General features: G+C 42.8%; 1 protein-coding gene across 1 annotated transcript in view; it reads left to right on the top strand.

Moving 5' to 3' along the window:
• Window positions 1-14219, top strand: part of LOC123774005 (protein wntless) — a 49434-nt gene that overhangs the window by 14233 nt on the left and 20982 nt on the right. The window contains exons 7-9 of the mRNA XM_045768063.2: window positions 6936-7148; window positions 10866-10991; window positions 12661-12817. Coding sequence (XP_045624019.2) covers window positions 6936-7148; window positions 10866-10991; window positions 12661-12817 — 496 coding nt within the window. The remainder of the gene's footprint in view (window positions 1-6935; window positions 7149-10865; window positions 10992-12660; window positions 12818-14219) is intronic.

Raw genomic sequence — 14219 nt, 5'->3', positions numbered from 1 at the left:
CCAGGGTCATTACTCCCTGAAACCTCTCTGAAGGGGCCAGGTTCTGGCGCTGGTTCTGGGTAGGTCTGAACTCCTTAGCTAATGTCCCGGTCTAATATAACATACATTAGCCCGATAAGCTCCAGGGAGCCTCCGGGGCTCACCCAGAAAATGGCATTTCATTACATTCAACGCTGTTTTTTTGGTGGTCCTTCCTTCTTTCTTCTGTCCCTTCTTAGGTTGCTGCATTTCTTGGATTGGTCTTGTCCTTCCCTTGTGGTGGTTGAGGGCCGTCATCTTGCCACATACTGTTGCCTCGTATCTTGCAGCGCTGGCGGAGCCGCTTCAGCTTGCTTTCAGTCTTGCTGTAACAGTTTGCGCTGTTTTGCAAGCTGTCTCGTGCATTGTTTCACTTGCGGCCTGCTCATGCGCCACCTGAGCCGTCCTGGTCGTTGGAGTGTGTGCTCTCTTTTCTCTCTTCTCCACGATTTGTTGTGGCCCCTTCAGTTCAGGTTTGGTTCTCGACGGCTCTTTTCCTGTTAGCATAGGCCTTTGGGGGTCAGGTCAGTGAGCTTCATGCTCTCCTTCGGCACAGGGGTTTCTGCTCCTTCGGTCATGGCGATCACTTTGTTCTTCTGCAGGCGTCTCCTTCCTTTCTGGTAAGGAATGAGACTGCTGCTTTCCGTAAGGGTCCTTGGGTGCATCATGTTTTGTGTCCGATTGCGGCCCTCTGCCGTTATTTGCGCGCCACGGCTTCTGTGTCTGAGGACACGCTTTGGGTTGATCCTATTTCCTTGTTCGCGAGTGCGGGTCTCCCAGGTCATCTGCAGAATTGTTCAGGCTAGCCAGCCTGCGGTCTTTCCCCGTGCCCATGACGTTCGTAAGTTCGCTGCTCTTGTTGCTGTCTTTGGCAACATGTCTTGGGCTGACTTTCGGGCACGGGGCTTTTGGCAGTCGAACAGGGTCCTGGCTGCTCCTTATCTAGTGTACGTCCCTGGGCCCTATCGGACCTGTGTTGCTTTGGGTCAGCGGTTGCAGCCAATTGTCTCGACTTCGAGTATAGGAGTGAGTGGCGACCACCTCCTGGATAAGTCCCTATGGTTTTTCCTCTGTGGGTAGTTAGGTCCGGGGAGCCAAAGGGGCTCTCCCCCAAAAAACCAACGTTGAATGTAATGAAATGCCATTTTCTGGGTGGGACCCGGAGGCTCCTCGCTATCCCTCCAACCCTCCGATCGGCATTTTTTCGCGTGTTTTGACATCCAGCCTCAGAACTGACGGGTGGATAGCTGGCGTGGAGGGTCTGGGGCTCCCCCTTCCCCCTCCCAAGGAGGGGGGAGCTGCACAGACAGCGGCGTGGTGATGTGTGACGTCATGCTCGTTTGCTCGTTTCTTTTAGGGGGAGTTCTATCCACTTGTTCGGCTTTTGGTAGCAATATTTTCACCAGAATAGGGCTTTTTTTGGGATGCTTACCTTTCTGGGTGCCTGACCTGGTCGATGGCAGACATAGAATGCTTCCACCCAAACGGGGGTTTCTATAGGCCATTGCTCCCCTTGCCTCTCTGAGGTGACCAGGTTCTGGCTCGTGGTGCCCGGTAGGCCCACAGAACTCCATACACATGACTGATGCCAAAGTCTGACATTAGCATATCAACCTAGTAAGCTCCAGGGAGCCTCTGGGTCCCACCCAGAAAATGGCGTTTCATTACATTCAAGGCTGGTTTATTAATGTGTTATGTTTTTTGTATATATATTAAACTTATAAATTTCAAGTTTGTGTTTATTAAAAGGGTGGGGAATGTAAAATAGTAACTTGTACAAAGTAAGACAATTAGTTGTAGGGTAAAGGTATGAGAAAGATTTGTTGGATAAAGAAATAATTTGTGAGAAATGTGAATGAAAATTGCTTGGAACGAACACAATGAGTCATAAATATGATGAGGAGGAGGATTTTAATGAGTATAGTTGAAGTTACGAGAGGGAAAAGACTGTATATGCCCTAGATATACTGTAATTACTGTGCATTCATAGCATGAACATCTTTAGATATCCGAGTAGACGCTGCTAGTGGAAAGATTAGAGGAAATGTACACTTGAGACTCGAAGTAGAATTTTATGAAAGAGGCAAATGAGGAGTAGAGATAGAATTTTCGTTGATAAATCAAAACCATTTATAAATACTGTACAGTACTTCAAGTGTGCATGTCTCTAATTCAGTGTAGTGTTTTGCTGTCACAAGACTTGCGGATATAAATGAGTTGACTTCCATTATTCTTGTTTTAGTCAATACTGTATGTTGTGTAGATTTTATTTGCATATTTTTTTTTTGTTATCTTTATTTGTCTATTCTTATAAAACTTTGTGCATGTGTTTTACCCATGTAGATGGGAATGGAGTGAGGGAGGCCATTCACTGGGTGAGTTCAATGAGTGATTTCACCTCATTAAGGTCGCTTGTTGGTGCACACACAACCTGTGCTCACCAAAATATTGACAATATTGGTGAGTATATTTTTTTTCCTGTTTTTACTTTTAGCCATATTTTATCAATGTATATACATATTTTACAGTTTTGTGCTTAATTAGGCTTATAACAAGTTGCCCATAAACATTCACACACAGCATGCACCAAAACATTCACACCATTGACACAGTGTGCCTAAACATTCACCTATAAAAAAAATGTTCCTGCTCACATGTGCATGGAAATGTACATTTGCATCTACAGGTACTGAAGTATTTTTGTCTATATACATAAACATGGACAGTACTATTTATATGCATATACAGTGGTACCTCAGCTTACAAATTTAATCCGTTCCCAGAGACGGTTCAGTAAGTAAAAAATTCGCACTCCGAAACAAATTTTTCCATGACAAATAATGTAAATTGAAAGTAATCCGTTCCACACTCCCAAAAATATTAACTTCAAAATAAATTTCATACCTAATTCACCCAAATATTTAATACTATAGTATCTTATCTTGAGATGATTTCGGGGCTTTGCGTCCCCGCTGCCCGGTTCTTGATCAGGCATCCTTTTTGTTACACACCCCCAGGAAACAGCCCGTAGCAGCTGTCTAACTCCCAGGTACCTATTTACTGCTAGGTAACAGGGGCATCAGGGTGAAAGAAACTCTGCCCATTTGTTTCCGCCTCCACCGGGAATCAAACCTGGAACCTCAGGACTATGAATCGCTCAGCTGTCAGAGCCCCAGATCAGTATGTACAACTCCAAGGAGTGCAGGACCAACCGGGCTGTGGTGGGTATGTGGGCCTGCGGGTTGCTCCAAGCAACAGCCTAGTAGACCAAGCTCTCACAAGTCAAGTCTGGCCTCGGGCCGGGCTTGGGGAGTAGAACTCCCAGAACCCCATCAACCAGGTATCAACCAGGTATCAAGGTGTTAGTGTTTGGAAGGGGAGTTCCCTTCCATTATAACATCAGGCAGTGAGGACTTCTCTGGGGTATGCTCTGTCCTACATTTTGCCTGCATACCACTAGGACCTGGTTGTGGCTCACTGCTTGTCTGTCTCTCTAAGAACCTTCCCATAGAGACTTGTTTTCCCTATGGTGTAACATTTGTCTGCAGTGAGGCATCATAGTATCATTAAAGAAGCTAAGGCAACGGCCTACTACAGCTTGCTCCGGGTGAGTTGTTTCAACAAAAGTTTGCATTTTTTCCCAAAGTCTACACCACTTCTTAATTGTTGGAGAAGGGGCATTTTGTACTGCCTCCTCCTTCCATGAAGAAATTTCCTCAGCTGCCTCTCGTTGCTTCTTGTGAAGGGCTAGGAGTTATTCTGTGGTCAGTTCTTCGCTGTGTTCCTCCATCAACTCACAACACACAACACTCACAACTCTCACAACACTGTGAATGCCACTTCTATTTCTAAATTTCGCAAACCATCCCCTTAAACTCACCTTAAACTCTTTCTAATCTGCAATCACTTGTTCCAGGAGTTTTCTTTAATAGGACTTCAAGCAATAGCCATGCTTTTTCACAAATGATGGCCTCTGAAATGCTATCACCTGCTAACTCCTTGTTGTGTATCCAAATTAATAACAATTCAACATCCTCAAGTGTTTGTGTTGTTTGTTTCGTGATTGTTGATATGCCTTTTGCCACTTTAGTACTCATAATGTCCTTTTTCTTGGCAATTACAGTGTATATCGTTGACAGATTTGTTTTACTGCCTAGCTAGTTTAACAACCCGTGTACCATTTTCATGTTTACGAATGATCTCTTGTTTTTGCTCAATGGTCATCCTTTTGCTCAATGGTCATCCTCACATGTGTTTTTTAGGTTGAACCTTACCACTGACTTTTTTGGAACCCATGGCGGGATATATAATAATTACTTTTACGTTCAAAACCCAAAAAGGCCGAAAAACAATGAAATTCCTTACAAAGAATTCATGCGCGACCGTCACTAAGCGGGAGGCACTGGTAAACTAAAGTGCGAGAGACTGTGCCACCAGGAACCATGCGCAAGATCGTCCACATGGGTATCAACAAAATACGTTACCCGAGGCAAAGCTTGTAAGCCGATTCACATTTTATGAAGAAATTGGGCTCATAACCCGAAAAGTTCGTAAATAGGGGCATTCGTAAGCTTAGGTGTCACTGTATGTATGAACATGTAAACAAACATTCACATGCATAAAAATACTCACATACCCATATTTAAGTATGTATATTGTACATGAATTTACATACCATACACCGATGTTTTGTATATATGTATACAAATATATTCAAACAATTATAGATGCATGCTTGCATACCACAAGGCAATTATGTTGCCCTGATCATGTAATTATAAACAGGTAATCATGCACAAACATGCACTTGGAGGATAACATCAGCGGTGCATGCAACATTGGCAAATGCCAGAACCTGAATCTCGACAATGTCATTTTCTGTTTGTAATACTGTACAACACGCATTTGAAGAAAATATAACAGACGATAATATGAAGTCCCTCTCCTCCTCAAGCACTAGGAGCCTTTAAAGGCTCACAAAATTTAACACCAGGCTGATCCCTGAGATTAACTCTTAGGCCACTAAGGGCCTTTTGACCTTCAACACCACAGGCGCAAAAAAAAAAAAATGGTTGGGGGTCCTTCCCATATAGTCTGGATAATCGAGTGGAGACAGTACTGACATATCAACATAGTGGATAGAGGCAAGTTGCTTGATAGGCGAGAGACTGTGGCGAGGGAATGCAAGTGAAAAGTTAATTGCCAGAGAGATAATAAGACTGAATTCCTTAATCACTGAACTGCGCAATGCACCTGCAGGCCCTCGACGGATTGGGGGGGGGCACGCAACGCGCCTCCCGGGTATTTTTATTTTTAGCGTATGATTCAAAACTCCCACGGCTACATGGGGTTCACATCAGCTTCCTCAGGGCTCTTGTAAACAGACGCCATTAAAAAAAAAAATCGTGGGCAACATTCCTGGGTGTGAGAGCCTCAGTACTGAGTGAGCAACCAAGGCTGATACACGCAGCATGAGCTCACAGCACTGCTGTTCAGCTTGTGACCACAGCATCGCCTAATAATGTCAAAATATATAACTGGTATTATTTAGCCATGATAGTATTACAGTAGAGCCTGTATGTGATAATGACTGTGTACAATGTTCAAATATCAGTGAATCAATGCTGTTCATGATGTTCACAGCGCTAGCTACAGCACCACAGCATTATTTCGTCCATCTTGGAATCTTCAAATGACTTCTTATGTTCCTTTACAAAATAAACTTGTGGTCAATTATTCATTTACAGGATTTAGTGACCAGGATTGTGATAATAGCAGGATTGTGGTGATAATTAGTGCTGCATGTAATATTGTGGGAGAAGGAATTTTAGTGAGAGAGGGAGGGAATTGAGGTAGCCTCACTGTGTGTGGCAGCCACTCTTGTTTTGCCCACCATACTAGCTTAGTGGTTCGTTACGGCGAACACATGTACTGTATATATATTAACGAACAAAGTGTTGTTTTTGGTGGAGATCTTGGTGTCTAGTAGCACCTTTTCATTGCTTTTTGGGTGGTTTACTTTTGGTACTTAGTTGATCTCTCTGATCCCCTTGTAGAGGAGGCAACTTTTATTGCCAGTAGGCAATGAAAGTGTCACATGTACAGAACTTTGACTAGTCTGACTGGTATCGGCCACTGCTAGTGTTGTAGACAATTTGCTTCTGCATGCAAACTGAAAATACATGTTTATGTTTGTCATTCAGAAAATTTGCAAGTGTTTTTTCTGTATTACTGTAAAGAATACTCAAGTACAGTATATTTACTAATATGGGGTTAATTAAAAGTGATTTTCATTGAATAATTTGGAGTTGAGCTTACCCAACACATTTTCAGAATGGATTTATTAAGGTGGTATTTTTATTGCTGTTGATGGCTTGTTTTGTAAGAAAAGACATGGAAATGCTTACTTGATATATAATATTTGCAATGACATGTAAATGGTATACCTGTACTATAATATAACTGAACCATATCTAACGATGCTTGAGGAAACAAAAACACAGACAACATAGCTCATAACATGATACTTACAGGAATCCATAAGAAAGATAGATATTTGATGTCTGATACCTCTGATACCAAGAGAAGGCACAAGTGAAAGCTGAACACTTGAGTGAATCAGAGATGTAAGAGATAAGCAAAGTTACTACAGACATCCTGCACTGTAGATGCACAAAATGCACTTTCTTCGCACCCCATTCTCTCTTTCCCCTCCTTACCCCCATTCTATCTTTCCTATCACCACTTGCTATTGCAACCTCCATTCCTCTCTTCCATTTTTTCTTCCATCTGTTGGTCTCTCTTCTCAACCCTTTCTCTGCTTCCATATTCTACTCCACCTCCGTCTTCTTTTATATTTTAACGTGACTTTTTTTCTATATATCTGTGGAAAAATCATTTCCATTTTCTCTTTACAGCCTGGAAAATTATGTCCCCATGCTAAAAAAGCCATAAACATTAGTATTCGGTCTGGCACCCTTGCAATCTTGATCGTGGACATGATAGAACACCTTGTGAATGCCGAGCACCCACTGGCTGTGACCTTTGAGAGTATGCACCTGAGCATGACCATGCTCTTCTTTTGTATGTTGGGCTGCTACCTCACCTGCATCACTGTCAGGACCTGCTCGGTGAGGAGCTGTCGTCTGTTCTCTTGCTTTCTTATGTGCAAATAGGTAAAGTATTTGATTGTATAAAAGCTGTAGTGTGTCTTTTTGAATGTTCCAGATGCAATGAAAAATGTTTCCTCATTATTGTAATTAACTTGTGTTCATTAATGCTGAAATGTAATTTGCCAGAAATTTAAGATTCGGTAACAATTCTATTTATAAATGCTTAATTATAAATTCAGACTATCCTTTCAAAGACAGTTAATGTTTTTAAGTTTATATAAAAAGGATTATTTATGGTAATTTGCATTTTGTTGTCATGTGAAAATATATTTACTAAGGAAGCCAACATCACTGTCTGAACGTAATGATAGTGGCCATCCTTTTAACAAAAGATTCTGACTAGGTTGAAGTGAATACAACAAATACAGCACCCGATCTTAAACAGAAGTCAGTACTATAGAGGATCTTGCTTTAAAGAGCAACTGAGTAGTAGTGCTCAGAAGCACTGATTTCATTCAATCGATTTTATTATTCATTTTGTTTTCCATAATTGTGGATAGGAAGCCTGTTAAGATTTATTGAGGTACCCCAAGGTCAACTACTGATGACCTTCCACAGGTTGCAACCCAGAACAGTTGCCTAACTCCCAGGTACATAGTTACTGCTTGATGAACAGGCACATTAGGTGAAACAAAACAATGCCTAAACACCTGCATCCTACAATGGGAATTGAACCCAGGACCTTTTTTGGCTGTGACCCAATTAAGCTTATCCTTGTGCCACAGGACCCTGGAAATGGGCAAGATTACTACCAAGTACTGAACACTAATAAGGTGTTCAGTAGGAAAAACACCAATAAGGAAGATGACTATTTTTGGTGATGCTTCACTCGGCCATTAGCTTTTGACTAGAGAAAATTTGAGGCTTGGTGAAGCTCAGTGTTGTACAAGTAATAGCAAATATGTTCTGTTTTGTTCTATTTTCTGGGGAAGCCCCGTTGACTCCCCGGAGCTATACAGGCTGATATGCTAGTGTCAGACTCTGGCATCAGTCATGTGTATGGAGTTCTGTGGGCCTACCGGGGACCACGAGCCAGAACCTGGCCCCCTCAGAGAGGCAAGGGGAGCAATGGCCTATAGAAACCCCGTGTGATTGGAAGCATTCTATGTCTGCCATCGACCGGGTCGGGCACCCAGAAAGGTAAGCGTCCAAAAACAAACCCCTATTTTGGTTAAAATTGCTACCTAACGCCGAACTAGTGGATAGAACTCCCCAAAAAGATACAAGCAAACTAGCATGACGTCTGTAGGGGCTCCCCACAGAAAACCAGCGTTGAATGTAATGAAAGGCCATTTTCTGAGTGAGCCCCGAAGGCTCCCTGGCAACCCTCCCTCCCACCGGTCGGCGGTTTTTTTCACGTTGGTTGAAGCTTAGCTTCCGAATGGATGCTAGGCAGCCGGCGTGGTGAGGTCCGGGGCTTCCCCTTCCCCCTCTTGGGGCGGGGAGGGCTGCGCGGGCGATCGGTTCGGCAGTAAAGTGTGATGTTTGCTTATTTACTTGGGATTGTAGGGAATTTCTTACCTCTCTGTTCGTTTTTTTTGTTTTAGTTTTCACCATGTGGGGTTTGTTTTGTTATGCCTACCTTTCTGGTTGCCTAACCCTGGTCGATGGCAGATAAAGAAAACCCCAACCACAAGGGGGTTTTCCAGGGCCATTGCTCCCTGAAACCTCTCTGAAGGGGCCAGGTTCTGGCGCTGGTCCCTGGTAGGTCTGAACTCCATAGCTAATGTCCCAGTCTAATATAACATACATTAGCCCAATGAGCTCCAGGGAGCCTCCGCAGCTCACCCAGAAAATGACGTTTCATTACATTCAACGCTCATTTTTTGGCAGTCCTTCCTTTTCCTTCTGTCCCTTCTTAGGTGGCTGTGTTTTGTTGGCATTGTCTTGCTCCTCTCTTGTGGGTGTTCTTGGCCGTCATTTTGCTGCATACTGTCGCCTCGTATCGTGCAGCTCTGGCGGAGCCGCTTTCGCTTGCGTTCAGTATTGATGTTACTTCTAAGCCGTTCCGCAAGCTGTCTCGTGTGCACCTCTAACCTGCTCATGCACCGCCTGTGCCATCCTGGTCTTTGGGCAGAGTGCTCATTTCTTTCTTTTCCTCGGTTTATGGTGACCCCTCCTGTTCTGGTTTTCTGCTCCTTCGGTTGGGGCAGTAGGTTTGTTCGTCTCCTTTTTGTCTGACAAAGATTGAGACTGCTGTTTTCCGGAGGGGTCCTTGGGTTTTTGATGGATGGTTGATTAGGCCGGGGTGCATCATGTTTTGTGGCCCGTGGCAGTTCTCTGCCATTTTTTGCTCACCTCGGCTTCTGTGTCTGTGGATGCATATTGGGTTGCTCCGGTTTCCCTTCTTCCCGGTTCGCAGGTGCGGGTTTCCCAGGTTGTCTGCAGGATTCTTACGGCTAGCCAGCCTGCGGTCTATCCCCGTGCTCCTGACATTCATACGCTCGCGGCTCTTGCCACTGTTTTTGGCAACGTGGCCTGGTTTGATATTCAGGCGCAGGGTTTTTGGCGGTCGGACAGGGTCCTGGTTGCTCATGGTCTCGTACTCGTTCCTGGGTCTAGTCGGGCCTGTGTCGCCTTGGGTCGGCAGTTGCAGCCAGTTGTCTCGGTTTTGAGTTGCAGAGCATGCAGCGATCACCTCCCGGATGTGTCCCTCTACTTTCCTCTGTGGGTAGTTAGCTCCTGGGAGCCGACGGGGCTCCCTCCAAAAAACCAGCGTTGAATGTAATGAAACGCCATTTTCTGGGTGTGACCCAGAGGCTCCCCGGCATCCCTCCCTCCCTCCGGTCGGTGGTTTTTGCATTTTCTTGATATCAAGCCTCAGAACTGGATTGCTGGTGTGGGAGTCTGGGGCTCCCCCTTCCCCCTCCTTGGGAGGGGGGAGCTGCGCAGACAGCGGCGCGGTGTTGTGTGACGTCATGCTAGTTTGCTCGCATCCTTTTGGGGACTTCTATCCACTAGTTCGGCATTAGGTTGCAATTTTAACCAGAATAGCGGTTTGTTTTGGGACATTTTCCTTTCTGGGTGCCCAATCCGGTCGATGGCAGACATAGAATGCTTCCAACCACACGGGAGTTTCTATAGGCCAATGCTCCCCTTGCCTCTCTGAGGGGGCCAGGTTCTGGCTCGTGGTCCCTGGTAGGCCCACAGAACTCCATACACATGACTGATGCCAAAGTCTGACATTCGCATATCAGCCTGTATAGCTTTGGGGGGCCTCCGGGTTACACCCAGAAAATGGCGTTTCATTACATTCAATGCTTTTTTTTTTTTCTTTTTATGCAAGAATATTGCTCATAGACTACATTCTGACCGTATGATAAGATAATCTGCTTATTTAATATTTAGGGTATTCATGGCTGTCTGACTGTTACATTTTAGAATTGTTTTACAGTTACTCAAAAATGTTTGCAACCTAATCTAGATGTCTAGAATAACGCTGAACTAAAACTAGCAGATGCACTTCTGTCATTAAAGTGAAACTCATCAATAAATTTCAGAGTAATTGTGACACATTGCTGTATTTGTGACACAACATTGTTATATTAGCAGGTAAGTTATTTATTTTGCATTACAGTACTTGATGGAAAAAGATTTAAAAATGAGGACCAGATTTAAAAACAAAAATATGTATCCCTCTGAATTCGTTCAAAACTTTTGTTATGATGGTTGCAGGCAATTGTTGCAGTCATTAAGAAGGGTCCAACTTATGCTGAAGAAACACAGTGTCAAGAAGTGGTGGTTCTTATTGTCACCTGGATCTGCTTTTCATTGAGTGCAGCTGATTTTGTCATCAAGCGTGTAAGTTTACTCCGGTAGATCGTGTGCCATGAGCCTGTATTGTGGTTTCACATCAGTCATCATTACTGATGATGTATTACTCAACTTTATTTGCATAATTTGCGTATACTGTATACATTACGAAATAGTCAAAAGAAGGCCAAATAAATCTTGTGAATGTTAAGAAATGTTATATTCTCAGATCAGGATCCAAATTAAGGCATCCTCTAAAGGTTCTTGTGAGATTATGTCTTCTTCAGTACCAGTCAATTTCAGAATTTGGCCTTGGGTCTTAAATCATAATATAACAATGTAAAATAAAATAACAAGGCAAGTTGTTTTCTTCATTTATTTTACTTTAAAATATTGAATATAAATACACAATTAATTTTCATAGTCCTTTGAATATACAGTAACTATAAAATTTAAGTTAAGCATAATATGTACTGTTCTGTTCTATTTTACATGGATTATGGGCATTATTTGTGCACAGTTGTTCCTCTTTTTTTAAACTCAAATGATTAAAATGCAGTACCTAGTACGTGGTTGATGGGGTCCTGGGAGTTGTTCTACTCCCCAAGCCCGTTGCATTGGTGGCGTTGGGTGGCCCCTCCTCCTTTGAGGGGCTTAGGGCTGGCAGGGCGGCCTTCTCATTGACTTGTGAGAGTTTGGTCCACCAGGCTGTTGCTTGGAGAGGCCCGCGGGCCCATATATCCACCACAGCCCGGTTGGTCTGGCACTCCTTGGAGGAAACAATCTAGTTTTCTCTTGAAGATGTTACCTATGGAATATGATATAACAGCTTACTTTAGGGCAACCTGTACAGTATGTATCTTTGTTCTGCTTGCTCCTTCAATTAGAATTATCGAAGGCAATTAGGTATTGTAAAAAATGGCCACCCCATTTCTCAATGTACCAACACCAGTCGTAATCCTTTCGGAAGAAAGAAACTATGGCTCAAGTCCCTGGTCCTTACGTTATATATATAATATAAGTGAAATATTAAATTGAAGACACCAAAAATCATTAATATTTAATTTTATAACTAGTTCAAATAATGCAATTAATACAATATTGTTGTAACAAAATTAGGACAAATACAATAAGTTGAATGCTTCAGTTTCCCTTCAAGAAGACTAGCATTTCAACATGACTGTCACCAAGGCCTGATTTCTTCAGCTTAAAGACGTCTTACCCCAAAGAGGAGAACCTCTACATGCTGGCAATAGAAGCAATAGGCATACTGAAATTAATGAACAAGTCCTTCATTGCCGGGCTGGGTTGCCATTGAATACTAGGTGACAGTTCTCTGCAGAGATTGTATACAACTGACACTAATTAAAAATAACTATTTGGTGCATAATTTATTCCAGTACTAAATTGGAAATAGACTACAGTATTTCTATTTGTGAATAACTCGCCTTAATACACAGTCCTCTTCTAATTTTTCAAAATTAACAAATGAACTGAAGAACATTGGGCCATCCAGAATTGCTTTAAAATGAATTGTCTGTCCCCATTTTGATCCTGTCTGGAAAAAGGACCAATATTCCTAGTCACAGTCCTCACAATGAATCAGGTTTCAGAAATATGGTCCTTTTGGAACTCATTCCTCTTTCAGTATCAGATGGAATTAGATATTCATACCACACATGAAATTTTAAAGCTTGGTTCATTTTTCTGTCCACAGCTCCATGATGGTATGTGGATGTGGGAATACAGTTTTGGACAATTAGAAATCAAGAATACAGGTGGATTCCTCCTGGGTGTTTACTGTATGTGGAATGTTTACACTTGTGTTTTATTGACTATATACACTCCATTAAAAAAGCCACCAGAACAACAAGGTTAGTTAATTTTATTTATATACTTTTTGTCAGTAAGATTTGTCTCTCTTCACTTTTAGGATAGCAATGTTGACCTACTAGCTGCGCTAATTTTTGAATGAAATATAGAAACTTTAATTTATATTTTGTCTGTTTTCAGTGTGCATTCTTATACCATCTGTACAAAATTAAATGCACTGCTTGATTTTATGGAAACATTATTCGAGGGTTGGGAGGAGGAGGGTATTTATGTAGAGAACATGAGAACATAAGCAGGCATTAATGCAACAATGTAGCGTGCCTGTTGCCCCATTCTGAGCTGTGCCTAACTAAAGCTAATACCTCTTACCCATATATAAAGCTTATTTTTAAAGCTAACTATACCATTTGCCTCAATTATGTTGGCTTGCAGCTTATTCCATTCATCTACCAACCTGTTGCCAAACCAATAATTAATAATATGAAAGCTTTCCTGAATCTGAATTGCTCAAGCTTATTACCATGGTTATGGGTTCTGACCTGAACTGATAGTTTCAAGACCTTGCTCATATCTTCCCTAGTGATACTCCTCATCCACTTGAACTCGATCCTGTTTTCCTTCATCCTGTGCCTCTCCTGGAAATGTAGCCCAATTTCTCTTAACTTCCCCTTGTATAGGTCTCAGATACTGTATCAAGGATCAGTCTGGTCATCATATGTTATGCAACTTTAATCTTATAAATCTACATCATTGATTCAGTAGATGGTACCACTGTCATTTTTGGATCTGCAGACTTGCTTCCATTAGTGTTCATCTCATCATTTAGGTTGTTGACATACATTATGAAAATAAAGGACTCGAAAACAGACCCCTAGGGCACACCACTAGTAATGGTTATCCATTTTTACACAAGTATTTACACTAATTTTCTGGGGGGAAGGAGCTCCTTCAGCTCCCCGGAGCTTATTCAGGCTGATATGGATATGTCAGACTTTGGCATCAGTCAATGTGAATGGAATTCTTAGGCCTACCGGGGATCACGAGCCACAACCTGGCCCCCTCAGAGAGGCACGAGGAGCAATGGCCTATAGAAACCCCCATGTGGATGGAAGCATTCTATGTCTGCCATCAACCGGGTTAGGCACCCAGAAAGATAAGCATCCCAAAACAAACCCCTATTCTGGTTAAGAAACTGCTACTGAAAGCCAAACTAGTGTACAGAACTCCCCAAACAAAAATGAGCAAATGAGCATAATGTCACCACATCACTGCGCCGCCATCTGTGCAGCTTCACCCTTCCCGGGAAGGGGGAAGGGGGAAGGGAAAGTCCCGGACACCTTGCGCCGGCTATCCAAAACCCAGTTCTGAGGCTGAGGTTCCAGAGTCGTCATGGCTGGCAGACTGTCTGTTTATGCTTTGCGGCTCTCGTGTCTGCAGGCGGTA

This window comes from Procambarus clarkii, chromosome 91 (genome assembly GCF_040958095.1).
Source record: "Procambarus clarkii isolate CNS0578487 chromosome 91, FALCON_Pclarkii_2.0, whole genome shotgun sequence".
NCBI classification, from domain to species: domain Eukaryota; kingdom Metazoa; phylum Arthropoda; class Malacostraca; order Decapoda; family Cambaridae; genus Procambarus; species Procambarus clarkii.
The sequence above is the reverse complement of the archived record's forward strand: the minus strand, read 5'-3'. Positions and strand labels throughout refer to the sequence as shown.